We start from the raw sequence: 18935 nt of genomic DNA, 5'->3' as shown, positions 1-18935 counted from the left end.
CTCCTTTCTGCTCCACTGGCCTGTGATTGTCTTACTGTTCCCAGAATCTGGGCAGCTCTTCCTAGTTTTGGCTGTGAACACACAAAGTCACAGTGCTTTTCAGACCTGTAAATTCCTAGAACTCTCATCTGGCTGCAGAGGAAGCACCAAGCTCTTTCACTTAGTGATAATATGGGGGCATGTGGCCAAAGCCAAGGGATCCTAGCATGGCAGAGCCTTCCCTGGTGGCCAGCAGATGTCTCAAGACTGGAAAAATCCCTGGGCCTCTCCACTCTGCTGGTCTCAAGAATATTACAGGGATGCAGCAGGCATTCCTAGGCCTCCACATCCACTGGAGGGAGAAACAAAGTCAAAGAGTTCATTCCCAAGCACCAGCAGGACGTGTGGCTCTCGTTTCCTCTGGGCAATTGAACAAGCATGGGAGAGAAGCATTTCTAATACCCAGGAGCTCTGTCCTAACTGAAGTACAGGGGGTGCTATCAGACTGGCTCCTGAGTACTGGTTATCAGCTTAACCAAGAGGAAAAAAAGACCACATGGGTTTATTTTCCTACAATTGTAGAGGTGATTTTTTTTTCCCCAAGCGGGAAGTTAACCTAACTCTTAAGTGAAACTTTGGAGCTAAGATCTTGTTTGCTTTGATTCATCACCCTCAAACAAAGCCATGAAAAATAGAGCCATTCTGACTGAATTTTTATGGTAGATTTTCCCTTGATTCTTAGAAACCTTGCACTCTCACTGGAACTAAATGAAAGCAAGATTTGCCAAAGCTCAAGGACAGAGCCGCCATGGAGTCATGACTGAAGTCAGAAGCCTGAGATTGAAGCCTGACCTGGTCCCTGTTGTGGGCTGAATTATGTTCCCTGGAAATTCCTATGTTGAAGCTCTAAGCCCCAGTATCTCAGGATGTGACCACTGGAGATTGGGTCTTTAAAGAGGTGATTAAGTTAAAATGAGGCCATTGGGGGTCCTAATCCAGTCTGACTGGTGTCCTTATAAAAGGAGGAAATTTGGACACACAAAGAGACCCCAGGGGTGTGTGTGTTCAGAAAAAAGGTGACGCGAGGACACAGCAAGAAGGCGGCCATTTACAAGTCAAGGAGAGAAACCGCAGAAGAACTCAAACCTGCCAACATCTGGATCTTAGACTCCCAGTCTCAGAACTGTGAGAAAGTACATTTTTGTTGTTGAAGCCACCCAGTCTGGCATTTTCCGTGGCAGCCCTAGCACACCAGTGTAGTCTCTTTTCTTTTTCTTTTTTTTTTTTTAAAGATTTTATTTATTTATTTGGCAGACAGAGATCACAAGTAGGCAGAGAGAGAGGAAAAGAAGCAGGCTCCCTGCTGAGCAGAGCCTGATGCAGGGCTCAATCCCAGGACCCTGAGATCATGACCTGAGCCGAAGGCAGAGGCTTAACCCACTGAGCCACCCAGGCGCCCCTACCAGTGTAGTCTCTTAGCAACAGGCTGGCCTTGGACAAATTTCCTGAGCTCTCTGAGCTGTCTCTTTCCCGCCACTTAGAGGGTTAATACTACTTCACGAAACTGCACAGTCTGAGCATCAAATGCCTACCACAGTGACTGGCACAAAGTAGGCCTACCATCTCTATGTGAAAGAAACCCAGAAACACCAAGGCTCAGCCTTCTTCTCAGTGGGCCTCAAAGGCAAAGGGAAGTTTCTACCGCACTGCTCTGCTCATGACACCTGGGGCTTCACAGGCCTGTTGAGCTTTCTGCCGGATCTCTCCTTGCTAAAGGCCAGGAGTTAAGAAAATAAAGCGGCTTCTCCTCACAGGGCGTTCTACATTTTCCTGTCTTTGTACGTAATCCCGGTTATTTGATCCTTGCCTTGAGGAAGGTTGATACCTGCAACCCGAAGCTGACATGGAGCTCTTTGTCACCGGAGACCACAGGAGGATGCCTTTCCCACCTTGCTCTGCTCAGGCTCCAGGGATCTCCTGTGGTTTTGGCTCTGGTTGGAGTCCCCTGGAGTTGCTACCAAGCCTTTAGTGCTCATTTCCCCATGATGACCAGAAGATGGCGCCAGCATTTCATATCTAAACACCGACTAGTAGTTTTTTTTTTCTTTTCCGTTTTCTTTTCTTTCTTTCTTTCTTTTTTTTTTTTTTTTAAGATTTTTTAATTTATTTCACACACAGAGATCACAAGTAGGCAGAGAGGCAGGCAGAGAGAGGGGGAAGCAGGCTCCCCGCTGAGCAGAGAGCCCGATGCGGGGCTCGATTCCAGGACCCTGAGATCATGACCTGAGCAGAAGGCAGAGGCTTAACTCACTGAGCCACCCAGGCGCCCTTCTTTCTATCTTTATTATTATTATTATTTTTTAAGTAAGCTCTACACCCAATGTGGGGCTTGAACCCTGAGATCAAGGGTCACATGGTCTGCTGACTGAATCAACCAGGCATCCCTGGCTTGTGGATTTTATATTACTATTATTATTATTATTATTATTATTATACATAAATTGGTGTAAATGAGGCTCAAAAATCTCAGGTTCCCACTGTTTCCAACAAATGTTAGGACTGCTAAGGGTGATTTATTCAAGTAACAATGACAAACAGTCCACACTTTCTGCTCTTAAAAAAAAATGGGAAAGCCTCAACTGCTTTAAAATCTGGCATATATAAAAACCAATGCCACCTTTAATGTAATGTGCTTCCTAGACACAGCAGCATTTTCAGGGGAGATCAAGAACTATGGTTAAAGTCCAATAAACAACCAAAACAAAAAAACAAAAAGAAAAACAGGAAACCTGAGATAATCTGCATCACCACCCCCAGTTTACCAGGTCACTGCCTCCTAAGGGAGGCTGAACTGGGTAATGGACATTACGGAGGGCACATGATGTAATGAGCACTGGGCATATAGAAGACTGATGAATCACCTAACTCCATCTCTGAAACCAATGATATATTTTATGTTAATTACTTGATTTTAAATTTTAAAAAAATACCCGACCCCCCCAAACAATGATGAATTTGGAGGCAAAAGATTTAAAATACTCTGTTGTCCAACACAATCCAAAAGATCCCTTGCTTTGCTCTTGAACAACCTAGAAATACTGAACTGAAATACTAGAAATACTGAAAAACTGAAATGTTTTACATCCCCAAATAAGAGCCGTATCTCCTGGAAGTATCAGTGCCCAGAGCTTGCAACCCACACCAACTCATACTTCTGTTCCATCAGTCCCAATCCTGAAGCTAAAATTCCTTTGTTAGACAAAGGAGGGGGGAGTCCATTTCAGGACAAAGCGATTCAAGACAAAAGGAAGGTCTTTAGCGTCTTTAGTGGGAGAATTGCCGACTGTTGGAGGACTTCTTGCTTATGTGTTTGAAGATTTTGGACTTCTCAACTTTCTTGGCTTTCTGGTAGCCGAACCTACCGCCGCCTCCTCTCTTTTTAAGCTTGCAGTCATTGCTGTTCATGTTCACATCAACAAAAGGAGGCACCTTGAAACCAAACGACAGAGCAACTTGAGGCAAATTTAAGTTATTAACATTGAAGATCTGTTTCAGAGAATGGGAATCATATGCTTGAATGTAGGGTTTATACGTGTCCTGGGCTGACTTATGAAGGAAGTAGTTCTTTTCAATCAATTTTTCAAGCTGAGACTGAATGTCAGAAATTTTGGACCAGGAAAACTCAAATTCACTTAATGGAACCTTGCATTGCTTCAAGTAATGAAGGAAACCCAGTTCTTCAGGGCGTAAAATGAGCAAGGCATGCCCTCTCCTGTTTAGGCCTCTGGCTGTTCTTCCTACATGATGACTATCTTCCTTGGGGTGATCTGGAGGGTCATTCTGAACAATCCAGTCGACTTCAGGAATACCCAGCCCTCTCGCTGCCACATCGGTGCAGAGCAGTATCCCTGAATCTGCGTTGCAGAACTGGAAGGATGCAGCTCTATGCTTATTTTGCTTCTGCCTTCCCTGACTGGCCGGGCAAATCGATGTAGTTCAGCCACCCACAGTGGTATTTCACGGACTTAGAGAATGAAAAGAAGACCATCAGTTTCTTCTTCCGGTTCTTCCTAAGGAATGTAAAGAGCAAGAGGAAGCTCTTTTCTGGGGGACAAACAACATGGCCCTGCTCAAGTCCATCCACTGTTGCATTAGCTTCATCGTCATCAACACCAACATACAATGGCTCCTTTTTCAAAGAAATCCTCGCCAGGTCCTCAACTTTTCGAGTTTGTGTGGCAGAAAAGAGCATGGTTTGCCTGCGTGTTGGCAGAAGTTTAATAATTTGTTTTGATTCCTCTTCAAACCCAACCTCCAAGATACGATCAGCCTCATCAATAACCAGACACTGTAGATTTTTAGACATAAATCCTGGGGTATTCTGCATGGGGTCCAGGAGGGGGCCTGGGGTGGCCACGATGATGTTGATCCCATTACCAAGTTCCTGTGTTTCTGCCGATCTGTTGCTGCTGCCCATTGTCAACCCGTAGGTGTGAACATAGTGTGTCATTAGCTCCTTAACAACAACGAAAGTCTGCATGGCTAGTTCCCTAGCAGGTGAGAGGATAAGAACTCTGGTTCCGGTCCTAGGCATGAACTTCAACTTGACAATGAGTTTGAGGGCAGGGATGAGAAATGCCAGCGTTTTGCCCCTGCCTGTTTTTGCAGCCACTAGAAGGTCCCTGCCTTCCAGAAGTGCGACACTTTCATGCTGAATTTCAGTCATGTTTGTAAAACCCATTTCTTTTATTGCCCTCAGAGTGTTCTCATTGACAAGATCGGTAAGAGAAGCAAAGGAAATATCCTCAGAACCTCCTGTCAGTCCTAGGGGCAGGCTGGGCACTTTGCTGTCCTCTTCCTGATCATCCGGCTTCTCCACAGTTTTCTGTCTCTTCGGGAGCTTGAGTCCCTTCTTCAGAGTCCCCTTTGTCTTTAGTTTTCACTTTTTTGGTATCAGGCCTGGCATCGTCCACCATTTTTCTCTTTTTCTTCTTCTTTTTTGGTTCTGAATTAGGAGGCTGTTTGGTGCTTCGCCATTGATTACTATGGTAGATTTCTTTCTTTCTTTCTTTCTTTCTTTCTTTTTTTTTAAACTTGAACGGTTTCCATCGTTTCTTTAGTTCTCTCTCCATTCTGGGCTTCTGACGAGCCCCCCCACTCACAGACCATTTCAGGGATTTTTTAACCTCCCCACCTCCCACTGTTTCTTCAGACATATCTCCATTTTGAGTTTCTGATAAGCTCCCATCGGAGGCTCCCTGGAGTTTAAGTTCTGCTGGCGCAATCTGAGGTTGTGTTTCTCTATCTTCTTGCGCAGGAGTCTCATGGGTAGATGGGGCGGGTTGTTGAAGCATCTCCACTGTGGTGCGGGGCGGGTTGTTGGTGAAGCATCTCCACTGTGGTGCTACAGCTCGGCTACTGGCTTGACATTCCTTCCTCTTGCAGCACCCAGGTGGCAGAGTCGGGTGAGCGGCTTGACTCGGTTTCTGCTCACATTGTCATCTCAGTGTTGTGATCTCAGGGTCGGGGGATAGAGCCCCGAGTGGGGCTCTGTGCTGAGCTCGCAGTCTGCCTGAGATTCTCTCTGCCCCCCAGTCTTTGTCTGTGTGTGTGTCTCTTTCTCTCTCTAAAATATAAAAATAAATCTTTTTTTAAAAAGACAAAGAGAAAGAAGTCTTGAATGGGTCAGGCTCAGGACTACAGTGGCCTCCTGTGGGCCACTGTGTATCCTAGGTCTCTATCGCCAAAGGAAGACTGTACCTCTGGCACCTTGCCCTTGGCAAAATATCTCCACCCTACAGTCTACCATGTATGATTTCTCCTCTCATGCCAAACACTCACCTAGTTCTTACTATATCCCAGGCGAAGTTCTAAGCACTTCACATGTATTACCTTATTTAATCCCCCTCCCACCAAATCTACATGAGATAAGTAGTAGTAGTATCCCCATTTTACAGGGGGAAAGACTGAGGCATAAAGAAATTGAAGAAGTTAAGGTGGCGATTAATTGAGGTAATTAAATCTTCAGGAGACCCAGTTAAAAATGGACCTACTCCTGTGATGGCAGCTTACTAAATCCTAATTAACCTACTAACATAAAAATGCAAATTGGTTTATGAAATGCGTTTTCTAGCCCATGGCCAGTTCTCGAGTCCACTGAGTGAGGGAAGTGACCCAGGACTGATCATTGTTGTCATGAGAAGAGAAAAAGAAATGCTAGCAAGGACTTGACAGGGTCATTTAGGAGGAGACTGAGAAGTTGGGATGTATACTTAAAGGGAGGGCAGCTTGGAAAGAGAAGATGACAACCAAGGAGAGCATCACCAGAGGAAGAGAAAGGAGCCCCTTAAGATAAAAGTATTTTTAATTTTGGCCTAGAGCAAATCCTTCCTGAAAAATCTCCAGTCCCAGGATGGCTGGGTTAAGCATCTGCCTTTGACTCAGGTCATGATCCTTGGGTCCTGGGATCGAGCCCTGCATCAGGTTCCCTTTTCAGCAGAGAGCCTATTTCTCCCTCTCCCTCTAATCCTCCCTCTCCACCCCACTCTTGCTTGCTCTTGCTCTCTCTCAAATAAGTGAATAAAATAAATCTTAAAGGGCGCCTGGGTGGCTCAGTGGGTTAAAGCCTCTGCCTTTCGCTTAGGTCATGATCCCAGGGTCCTGGGATCGAGCCCCGCATCGGGCTCTCTGCTTGGCAGGGAGCCTGCTTCCTCCTCTCTCTCTTTCTGCCTGCCTCTCTCCCTACTTGTGATCTCTATCTGTCAAATAAATAAATAAAATCTTTAAAAAATAAATAAATAAATAAATAAATCTTAAAAAAAAAATCTCTAGGTCCTTAACCAAAACATAAACCATGGGTTGTGTCTTCCTTAAAGTCTCCCCAGATGCCAGACTATGGCATACATTTCACTGTGCCCTCCTCTCTGCCCTCCATGATATTTACATTTCCTGCTAATACGGAAGGTATCACATTAAATTGTTGTCACTTGTTGATGTCACTAAATTATGAGCTGCTTTGGACAAAACATTCTGGCTATTACATGGAAAATACTTGGATTTTAAAATGTGACCAACCAACGGTGTTTGTGAGACCACTGAGTCAGCATCGGTCCATTAAGAACCCACTCACACTTCTGAAATAACTGTATATCCATATGGGAGAAGTGAACCCCAACCCCTACTTCATACCATATATAAAAATTAGCTTGAGATGGATTTGGGATCTAACAGGAAAGTGAAAGCCACAAAGCTTATAAAAGAAAACAGGAATATATTTTTGTGACTTGGGACTTTGGGACTGGGAAAAGTTTCCAAGATAAGTCACAGAAATTAAAAAAGAAAAGAATTTAAGGAATTGAGCTCGCCAAAATAGGCTATTAAGAAAATTATGGGAGCCTGGGTGGCTCCATGTGTTAAGCTGCTGCCTTCGGCTTGGGTCGTGATCTCGAGGTCCTGTGATTGAGTCCCACATCAGGCTCTCTGCTTGGCGGGGAAGCTGCTTCCCTCTCTCTCTCTCTGCTTTCCTCTCTGCCTACTTGTGACCTCTCTCTGCCAAATAAATAAATAAAATCAAAAAAAAGAAAATTAGTAGGCAAGCTATAGGCAGGATAAAATGGCAAAAGCATATCCGAGAAAACACTAGTGTCTGGAATATATAAATAACTTTTATAACTCAACAATTAAAAGAAAAAGAAAAGAATGGGTAAAAGAATTGAGCAGGTACTTCCCAAAGTAGACATACAAGTGGCCAATAAGTACATTACAAATGGCTCAGGCTTATTAGTCATTAGAAGAATGCAAATTAAAACACTCTTAGATATCTTTACATACCCCCTAGAATGGCTAAAATTAAAGAGACTAATCGTGCCAAATTTTGCTCTGAAGCAACCAGAACTCTCATACTTTGTTGAATGGAATATTTAATAGAACAGCCTCTTTGGGAAGAGATCTGGAAGTTTCTTAAAAAACTAAATGTAAAGCTACCATGTAATAAAGCAATTCCAGTCCTTGGTATTTATCCAAAAGAAATGAAAATAAATATTCACAAAAAGACTGAGATAAGAATGCCCTTAACAGTTTTAGCCATAATATCCAAAAATTAGTAACATCCCATTTACTCACGAGTGAGAAAACTACAGTAATTCATGCAGTGGGATAGTGCAGTGATTCAGACGAAGAACAAGCTATTGATGGTTACATCCACGTGGATGGATTCCAAAACCATACTGCTGAGTGAAAGAGCGTCACACAAAAGAAGACGTATCGTAAACTACTAGAACTTACATGAAGTTCTAGAACAGGCAAATTTAATCAATGGTAGAAAAATAAATTAGAATCATTGTTGCCCCTGGGAGGATGCGGGCCAGGATTGATAAGGAACATGCAGTAACCTTCTGGTGTGCTGGTGATGTTCTGTACCTCGACACGGGTGTGCTTTACATGTATACATTTGTCATAACTCAACTAGTGCACACTGAAGAGTTGCCCATTTTATTGGATGCAAGTTTATGTCAAAAGAAAAATTAAATATTGAGTCCTTGTTAATGATATGTGTACTGGGGTATTTGGGGCATGTGTATAGATTGTTGCAGTTGGAATTTGTCAAAAATTTAAGATGTCTTGATGGAAGGGTAGAGTGATGGGTGGATGGAAGCTATGTGGCAGGCACGTACTATAAAATGTTAGTGGTAGAAGCTAAGTGGTGCACACCCTTACTATAAATTTCTTTCAGTGTTGCAATATGTTTGAAAATTTTCATGATTAAAAAAAATTAGAGGGACGCCTGGGTGGCTCAGTGGATTAAGCCTCTGCCTTCGTCTCAGGTCATGATCTCAGGGTCTTGGGATCGAGTCCCGCATAGGGCTCTCTGCTTGACAGGGAGCCTACTTCCTCCTCTCTGTCTCTCTGCCTGCCTCTCTGCCTGCTTGTGATCTCTGTCTGTCAAATAAATAAATAAAATCTTTAAAAAAAAATTAGAGAACCAACCAATAATTAGGATCTTGATCTTAGTCTTTCAAGGTCCTCCTGACATTGTTATCTCTTTGGTGCTTGAGGCAGATAATCTCCTCTTCCAGCACAGAAACCCTGTAAATACAGTTCTCTGTTAGAATAGACATTACTTCATCCCTGAACGAGATCTAAAGCTTCAGTGGACGAACTGCCGGGGACTCGTGCTTTTATTGACATACTTTTGTTACATGAATGGAAATGCATTGTTTCCATTTCTGGAAGAGTCCTTTCAACTCTACTCTCTTGTTCTGTCTCCATGTAGGAATCTTCCTGCCATCCTGGACTGGGTGAAAACTCAGAAGCCCGGGGCCGCGGGTGTCAACATCATCACATCTGACTTCGTGGACCTGGTGGATTTCGCCACGACTGTCATTGAATTGAATGACCTCCTCCAGGAGGACAGAGCTCTGGCTAAATGCTGATTCGATTTTTATTTTAGTGCTGACTTTGTTGATCCAGGCCAGAGTTCTGAAGGGTTTCCTGTTAGGACAGCGCCTGGCAGTGATGGGGAAGGAGGAGAGGGAGGGCGTTTTCCCCTCTTCCTAGAGCCATTTGGATAAAATTACAGAGCTTTGAGTTGCATTTTTCCCAAATGAGACTTTTTAAAAAACTGAAGTCCAAGGGAAGAAGCATGTTTCGTGTGGTCAAAGTCAGGGTCTCCCCAATGGTTCATGATGCTGAATGTAATGTGGAAATGGGGTCTCTGGCTTCCCTTTGAGTGTCTCCGAGTTGGCCCGGTTTCCTACTGTCTTCCAGGATGTTATGTGTGAGCCTGTGAGAAGACTGAACCAGAAAGGCATTCTTAGCAAAAGAATGGCTCATGGCAGGTGTGGAAGGCCCTGTGGGGTGGCTCTAACATCAGCCTGGGGCTTTGAGGGAGAAAAGGGCCAGCACCAGTTCTCTCTGGCATGCTGAATGTCACCACTTCTTCCCTGGAGAGTAAGACTTCTTTGTCACCAGGCCATTCCAGCCACAAGCTGTTCTTACATAGCTTCTGCTTGGGAACTGGGCACCTTCGTTCTTTAGATAAACTCTGCATATTGCCTTTGGTATCAAAATGTGTTTCCCAGTTGTAAAACATTGATTCCTTTCAGCTTCTCTCGGCCCCTTCTCAAAAGTGAAAGGAACAATGGTGGGAGGTCCTTTCAGTGTGGCGCCCGACAAGAGACAGACATGCCTGTGTGCTGCATGCCGCATTTCTTTGGTTTAATCCTCCAAGCTTTTTCCCAAATGGCTGCCAGGTAAACTCCTGCCTCCTTTTGGCAAAGCCCTCTTTGGAACGGCATCTTCAAGCCGGATCTTGGAATTGCATTTCGTTGCCATCTGCCAAGGACCCAGGTTTGCGCTGTGAGGCGTAACGCTAACGTTAATGCTAACGGAAAGCATCTCGAGCGTGGCCCGGCGGAGACAGCCACAGGATGCGTGGGGAAGTGCAGTGGATTTGAGGAGGAAGCTCCGAGCGGGTTTGGAGCTGTTCTGTAACTCCTTGAAAAACCAGACTACCTCGGGGACATTCAGGATGACTTGTGTGTCATCAAGTGAGAGATGCGCGGTGTTGGAACATTTCCAGTTTGTGTCTTGATAGCTCTACTTCTTGCAGGTTGTCTTGAGCCTACTAATCGCCACTGCACGAGGGCTGTGACACTCAAGAGGGGATTTTGGGTTTTTTTGAATGGATAAGAGGTACTTATCCAGAGCAAGCCCTCTTGTGTGTGTTTGTATTTATTTATTTATTTATTTATTTATCCATTTATTTATTTATAGAACAATTATCTTCAGTGCTTCTTACCTCAAGAGCACTCACAAAGGAGCTGCCTGAACTTTTCTCACCCAGGCCGACGCTGCCCTGCTCTTCAACAGGCCCGTGCGTTTCAGGACTGTGAGTGACCTCTGAGTGACCTCTGCCTCGCCTGCAGATGTTCCCAGCTCCCCTAGACCTGTCGGGACAGTGTGCATTGTGTGAGTGTGGCCCAGAGCAGAGAAGCCCCTCCCGGGCCCCGAACTGGAGTGGGTCATGAAGAACCCTCAGTTCTTGAGGGAGACTTCTTATAAAGGGTTGGAAAGGAAGGATCTGGAAAGAAAACTGGGCATGGGTGTGTGTACATGCCAATGCTGCTCAGATCTGTCTGAGGATCCCTAAGGAAAGGTCACCTCTGGATTCTTAAGGCAGAAAGATAAACATGTACTCCTGGACAGATGTGTGTATGTGTAAGGGCCATTGGGCCACCCCGCCCCCTCAAGGGGCTCGCCATTCCTCCTCTGCCGGTGCTCACCGCTGTGTGGCGGCAGGCCCCAGGGCGAGCTCGCGCTCTTCCAGCGTCTCTATAAAGTCGGATCATCCCTGACCTTTAGCTCCCGTGGCTAAAGCGGGGGTCACACACAAATGCCTCTGGGAAAATCTGGCGTAACTTTTCCTGTTCTTGCATTCGAGCCCCCACTCCGAAAGGCTTCTGGGATTGTACTGTCCCATTTTTTAGGGCCTTCCGTGGAAAGGAGTAAGAACAGAAGTGCCCTCGCTTTTTCAATTGTTCTTCAGTTCTGCTGTTGAACCCCAGTGACAAGCTTGGAAATCCCTGGCCTACCCTCAGGATTTCATTTGTGTTGTTATTGTTTCATTTTGGTCTTATTTTTAACTCTTGATTGATTTCTAGGGACTAGATGGTCTCCCCTCTTTTAATCCTTTGTAACTTGGCAAAGAGATCAGGAGGCAAGAGGAGAATTACTCTGCTCTGTTTTATTTGAGCCTCAGCTTTGTCCAGGTGCTCGGTGCTATGAGGCCAGGTCTGTTGGCGGGTACCTACACAGGATGCAAGTGACACCCAAGGGCTGCTGACTGTTCAGTGAAATGTTTACTTGATTTTTTCCTTTCGTTTTAAAAGATATATTTGCACTTCACTTGGGTTGTAACATTTAAGTGCATCTCAGTATTTGCCTGGTAAGAGAAAAGTCATCAAGCATGACACAAAAGCACAGGAAATGGTCCCAAGGTTATGGGCATAGAGTCCTGCTCTATGTGGCAAGTGCAGGTGCTCACCCCTTCTTACTGCTCTGGGTCGCCAGCCTGGCTTGCATTCTCGAATTCTGCCCAGGAGTTCTGGGAGATGGGAGCAAGATTATTTGCAGTTCGCCCTTGATAAACACCCTTGAACTGACAGAATCTCTGCTCCAAGAAAAAGTCGTTCAACATATCGCAAAGGAGGTATGCATTCTGCTCTTGGACCTAACGCCAAGCAGGAGACTCCGTGATCAGAGGGACAATAGACTTTGGATCTATGACATAAAAATGGTTGACCCAACTACATCATTTATTCTCAGAAGATCAAACAAGGCTATCGTGCTTACTCAGAATTCACTTCCAAGATCAACTAAAGAGCTACTTGACTGAGCCAAAGAGGGCTTTCGTTTCACAGGATTTGGGACCATAGTTCTTCTGAAATGTAGGCTGAATTTTTCATGAACTCTCTGGACCATTCGCCGCATTTCCATGGCTTTGTGGCCAAGGGGACAATCACAGGTTTCAGTTAGATTAGAGCACTGTTTAAAGGCTTGAACTTGGAGCCTATAAGAGGTACCACAGTGGTTTTATGGGCACAGAACATATTCTTAGGGCTGGAGAGAGAAGTCAAGATGGAACTGATGGAAGGGATGATAAATGATTGTGGTTTAAATTTTAAACTAATGGCAAACTGGAGAGGGTCATACCAAGAACTATTATATATATGCTGTATAAGACCTCTAATAATTACATTTAGTTATTTCCTCAGCACTGAGTCCAGACCCTTGAATTCTTGAGAATAGTTAGGCGACAGTCCAAACCCAGGATTTTTATATAAACTCAAGGAAAAGCACAAGATCTGAGCCCAGGTCACAGTTAATCTTAAGAATCCTAGTTCTTCTTTCATGACCTCACATTCACATCACAAAGTGGATGTTTCTGTTCAAGAAGGTGACGTGGTGGAACACTCTGGAACGAAATGCAGTTTTGTGGTGGGTCAAGATTTTGTTTCTGTTTTTCTGAATCCTGCCATAAGAAAGTGTCCCCCAAAGAGACATGATTACAAAGTGGTAAGAAAGTTTAGTGCTAAGCTTTAGTGCTAAGCTAACGGTGGAGAAACAGAAGAAATTCCAACTGAAATGAAATGGTTTCTCTTCATTGAAGCACTAGGGCTACAACTTCAGGTCATCTCATCAAATGAGTTCATGCCTCTGGTGAAGTTTTTGTAATGTTCTTTATTGGCTGACCACAGTTTTGTTTTTTTTTAAAGATTTTATTTATTTATTTGACAGAGAGAGATCACAAGTAGACAGAGAGGCAGGCAGAGGCGGGGGGGGAAGCAGGCTCGCTGCTGAGCAGAGAGCCCGATGTGGGACTCGATCCCAGGACCCTGAGATCATGACCTGAGCCGAAGGCAGCGGCTTAACCCACTGAGCCACCCAGGCACCCCTGACTACAGTTTTTTACTGGGAGGTTCTGGGAAACAGAACAGGCTAACAAGTGGGTCCCAGCCATGAGACTTCTCTCTTTCTGGCTTTCTAGTTCAGTGACCCTGTGCTACATCTGCCTTGGATCCTTAATCTGGAATAAAGATGCTGTCTGCCACATTAGTGCTGTTCTGCAAAACTTGGTGGACTAGCTCCCCAAAATATCAGGCCCCTTATGGTTAAATTGTATGTCCCTGTGCTGCATGTGTGAAGAAATACTATTTGGGTTCATCATAGGATGATGGAACTGGCGCGACAGTCGCGACTTTAGTCGTCCATCGAATGAGATGAGTGGAGCTGCGTGAAATCAGCCAGCAAGCACTCGAGTTCCTGAGAGGTGGGCTTTCCCAAGTGCATACTAAACGGTCTTATTATGCTCGAGGGAATGAACAGAAACTGATAACATCAAATATCCTGACGGGAAGTTTTGTTTTCTGTGGCATAGAACATGGTTGTCCCTCAAAATTCTCCTACCTTTCCAGTCTTCCTTGGCCTTCTGCCTCAGATGGCTTTCTAGTATTTGCCATCACAACTTTGTCACTCACAAATGTCATCTTGGGATACACAGAAGTGAATTGGTTAGGTGATAAGTGATTTAGCTGGAAATTGACTCTAAGTCCCAGTGATCATGAACAGCTCCTTACTACCCCAGGAGATGTACTATCTCCTTATCTTCTGGCTTCCCGGCTTCCAACTAGAAATATTGACATTAAAGCTACTATATTGCTTCATGGACCCTTAACCCAGAAGAATACAGTACAAAATGCTATTGATACTGTTGAAATTGCATCTTAATATGCTATAAAAGTATTCTAAGAGAACTCTTTCGATCCTGCAGTGGTTACAGTGTTCTAGTCTTTTCTCCAACAAAACTTATTCTTAAGAATTTTCAGGCTCGTTTCTAAGCCTATGTAGTTTGGATACAATATTTTTTTCTTCTCTTCACTGGGAACTCAATCCCACAGTCCACTGAGATAACCTCATCCATAGTCAAGAGGCATTTTCCTATCTCATTCCTTCTGATCTCCACAGAAGACCATTTTCCCTTCTTGTCTCCTGGGCGTCCTTTAGCATCTACTGGTTACAATGAATAACAGAATGCTGGCAACACTTAAACAAAAAGGCACATGCATTCAATGATGTCCAAATGCATTCTTATCATGGTGGTAATTGCCCCGTACTGTTCCTAAATGCATAATTCTGCCCCCCCTCCACTGCCACACAGAGAATATGATTGGAACCCAGAACCGGGGGCCACCGCTTCATTCAAATAGTAGGAGCATGGAGCCCAATGAGAAGCATAGCACTTTGAAGTCAAATAGACCCTCAGTCACTTTGTATATCTACAGTTTTACATTTGCTGTTAGTTTATAGCAGTAATAACACTGTGGTCACGAATCTGTAGTATCAATATGATAAATCTTAGAACATATTCTAGACACAGTGCTACCTTGCTGCTACTATACTTTCTGGCTTATGCCCCAGTATTAATAAGTATCACATACAGATTGTATATGCATTGTTCATACTGGATAATATGCCAGCTGTAATACTTAACCTCACTGATCGGCACTTAGAAAATACAGAGATTATCATAGTGAAAATACGTCTTGGTCAATTCAGATGACATGTGGATCTGAGAAATATTCTATTAGATATTATGTTTGTCCTCTAGGCTTGTTTTATATTACAGTGCATGCTGTTTGCTAAGTTAAGTAAAAAAAAAATAATAATAAATTACACCAATTAAAGGTTAGAGTGAAAATTTTACATATATCCTGCTTGGTACTCTGAAATGTATTTTGTGGCTTAATTATCTTATTCACACACATTTCACTTGGCTTTCCCGCCCCCCCCCCCCAGGAAATCATTATTCAAATATATTTCTCCTTCTTTCTTATAAACTGGATCGCACTGCTTAATTCAACCTAAAACATTGTAAAGCCGGATTACCTCATTTTAACTGTGAAAAAAAATTAATAGATATGATGACATAATGTCTTTTCTTGTATTTTATTTGAACTACCTAAATAGGCTTAAACCTAATAATAAATATAAAACTTCAGCAGGCATTTCCCTTGTTTCTGTGTGCATTTATTATGGGCCCACTTCTAGTATTTTTTAAAGGCTAGAGGTTCAGCGTCAATAAGCTGTCTTGTCATACGATATTGGATGAAGACCTGTGGGAATTAGCTGACCATGCCCGCAGTCCCCAAGATGAGCATGCCATGTGCGTGCAGCCTTGTCACCCGTGCCTTTCCAAGCTTCACCCCCAACACTTCAGCTGTTTCTTGTAGACTTAGGCCAGGTCCCGCTGACCTCCATATTCTTACCCAACCACCATCTCCAGCCCACATTACTCTCAGTGACTGCCAAATGCCTGGAGACAGAACAATGCAGAGCAGACTGTGTGTCTGTGCACACAGAGTCAGTAAGAGTGGGTGTCTGGGCCCTGTTGACAATGAAGATTCCAATATTTTCCTTGTTCCTAATTCTTTTTAGTAGAATACCTGAACCCATTAATTTTGATGAATTTCTCTTTGTGCCCTATGCATTGAGGTGAAAGTCCTGTGTATGAATTTAGTAGAGATGAAATTAATTCCATGTTAATCATTCATTGCATCGAGTTGAATGTTACAACAGCTAATTAGGGATAATCACATTTCCGTTCAAGTTAATGTAGCAATTGAAGGACATGTCATGGTCAGATTCTTCACCTGTATTTCTAGTGTCTATAAACTACCATACTGTCCTCTGGTTGGCTTTCATACGCACCACGTTCAGTCATTCCCACTTGGTTTTAATAAAAAATTACATGATGAAGATAAGGCTGGGTCTAAACATAGACAAAGCAGGTAAAACCTGCATGGGGTAATTGCAAAGACTTCACTGGCCAGCGTCAAGTTCTGGACATACACTCGGGTTGAGACATTACTCATGAGAATGGAGCTAGTGTATTATGTACCAATGAATATTTCATATCGTAACTGGGTTCTGAACGTTCTATTTAGCACAGAAGCTATGGCAACAGGCATTTCAGAGATGCCCAGTCCTGTGTTTCTTCTATCCCAACTCTAGCACGTTCTGGCTGTGTAACTTTAGGCAAACTAACATCTCTAAATATATAGGATATAGGACTAATCACACCTCCTCTGATGGGTTAACGAGAAGTCCACATAAGAAACTATACAGAGAGCATTTTAGCCCAGAGCCTGGCACTCAGTAAATTCTCAAGAGTAGTTCTTGGTCTTAGGACTGAGGGTGGAGACTTTCCTCCCAATCCCTGGCATGATCCCTTCACCATGGCTAACTTCTAATACTTGTGTTGATTGGTAAATGATTTAGCAGAAACTAATTCATACGAGGGGGCACAGATAAATTCAGACAGTGAAAGGGAAGTTGCACGATCACTGAACCAGTTCTGTGTGGCTCCGGGAGTGAGTGGGGTTCACTCCACTGGTGGTATGCCAGATGATGTGGGGTGGAAAGTGGCCCCCTCCCTGAATAGCATTCATGTCATTAATCATTTAATCATTCTGGCTAGTGGAGAGGAAATTCTCAGCTGAATGATGAAATCCCCATACCCCTTGTCTTACCTAGCAAAAATTTTTAAGAAGGCAGTAGCCTCCAGGTAACATTTAATACCATTTTGTTTGCATTGTATTAATTCTATGGTTACCTTCTCTTTATGGCAATTGATACTGGGTTTTCAACAGTGATATAAAATTTCCTTTCAAAATAGATTTTAAAAAAAAATTCCACTGTGAAACTATGGGAATGACCTTTGTTTATGACCCTTTCCAGGTTGGAAAAAACTGCTGTTGATTCTACTGCACACTTTGGTAAAGAGCTGGGTCTGGCTGTGCTCTTTCCGAACATCCTTAACTAAAGAAATAACTATATAAACAAACTATTTGAGATAGAACATCCTCTCTTTTTTCACTCTACAGGTCTCCTGTAGAAGTCCATACCCCGACCACCCTCTTTCCCAGCCATCCTGTGCGGCAGTGTAAAAGGGCAGGATAGAGGTGTCCTAGTCACTTGGTCCTGCTGACAGCCATGCCCTGGGGTTACACACAGTGTAGACCGCAAACCCCGCTTCTTCGACTCGGGAAGTGAGTCCTTTTCTATGAATCCCTGAGGGTAGGATGCTTGGATGCCCCAAATTTTTGTTGTATATGTGCGTTTGTTTTCTTCCCCCAAAGGGATTCGTCTTGATCAGCAGTATGTTTCTTTGTTTATCCCTCTGCAAATCTGCTAACTGGGACTGAAGGAGTGTTATTATTTTTAAGACTTGAAACCTTTCATTCTCAGAGAGGGTAGAAAGTTGCAAGGGAGGGACTGTGGCTAAAGCCCATGTGCCTCAAACCTCACCCAGGACGGCCTGGGCATGTGCCAGTTAAACAAAAGTGCTAGTCAGGCCAGGCTGTTTACACAGCTGGGCAGTGTTTTTGGAGAGCATGGTGGGGAAGGGGGACAAAGGAGTGTCAGCCTCCGTCCAGTAGCATCATGCAACTGAGAGGAGCCTTAGGCAAGCAGATGGCTTCAATCTAAGGGGCCTGGTGTCTAAAGAATGGGATTTATCCTCTGGAGAAAGGCTCCAAGAAGTAGAGCTCTCATTGCAAAAGGGGGCCACTGAAAGCTATTCATTGTTTAACCTGAGAATGTCTCCGCTTTGTGGCCTAAAGTCTTTCCTGCTTTGATCTTTAATGGGTGTTTGCTCAACCTGGGCCTAGCAGTCTCATTTCTAGGCTTCCAGGAAGTGTCAGTAGATCTGGAAGAAGACATTCGATTGCCTTTTGCAAAAGCTTCCCCCTCCCCAACAACCTTGTGGGTCTAGAACTAACTTGCCACATGTCAGAGGGGTCGATGGGCTACCTCAGTGGGATCAGAATACCCTGACATCGCGCACAAAATTTTGGAAGCATGTGCACTTCTTTCTAGTAGAGCATCTGTAGCTCTCCTCAGATTCTTAGAGGAAACTATGATCCTAAGAAATGTACATAGCACTTTCTTTCAAGTACCTGTGAGAATGAACTACCATTTAAAGGTTGTTAAGCAAGCAGAGACAGCCAACATAGGCCTTGGTCTTTCCTATTTAAGAGAATGAAGTAAACTAAGACTCATATGAATTTGCTGATTCTGGATGCTCTCTTTCAAGAAGTAAAGTTGAATACAATAAGATAAGAAGAAACAGACTAAGCAAGTCCAAAAGACCCTAAGGTTTAGTTAGGTGGGCTCTGGCATGAGAGGGCGGTGGGAGATGGGAGAAACCAGACGCCCTACACAAGTGTGAACACCACATTTCAGAGGGAGGTGCACAAATTGGAGCCTTTCCAGAGAAAGACAGTTAGGAGCGTGAAGGGTCTAGAAGTCATAACACAGAGGAGTCAAGATGGCGGGGAAGTAGAAGTCATAACACATGAGAAACTAGGGATAATGAGTTTAGAAAAGACTGAGGAAAT

General features: G+C 43.9%; 2 protein-coding genes across 3 annotated transcripts in view; one reads left to right on the top strand and one right to left on the bottom strand.

Moving 5' to 3' along the window:
• Positions 1-13327, top strand: part of PLCXD2 (phosphatidylinositol specific phospholipase C X domain containing 2) — a 52461-nt gene extending 39134 nt beyond the window's left edge. Inside the window, exon 4 of one of the 2 annotated variants that reach the window (XM_046003268.1) lies at positions 9251-13327. In XM_046003268.1, the coding sequence (XP_045859224.1) occupies positions 9251-9410 (160 nt within the window). In that variant the 3' untranslated portion in view covers positions 9411-13327. Of the gene's footprint in view, positions 1-721; positions 942-9250 lie in introns of those variants that run through there. The other variant, XM_046003269.1, reaches the window with a different exon arrangement.
• LOC123940000 (ATP-dependent RNA helicase DDX18-like) lies at positions 3133-8203 on the bottom strand. The gene is given in 7 exon segments (XM_046002251.1): positions 3133-3958; positions 3960-4859; positions 4861-5005; positions 5008-5039; positions 5080-5248; positions 5251-5338; positions 8177-8203. Coding segments are annotated over 7 exon segments (2016 nt in total). The 3' UTR covers positions 3133-3303.
• Positions 13328-18935: the final 5608 nt, after the last annotated feature.

The sequence above is a fragment of the Meles meles genome, chromosome 4, assembly GCF_922984935.1.
Source record: "Meles meles chromosome 4, mMelMel3.1 paternal haplotype, whole genome shotgun sequence".
In the NCBI taxonomy this organism is placed as follows: Eukaryota; Metazoa; Chordata; class Mammalia; order Carnivora; family Mustelidae; genus Meles; species Meles meles.
This window is presented reverse-complemented; position numbering and strand designations above follow the sequence as displayed.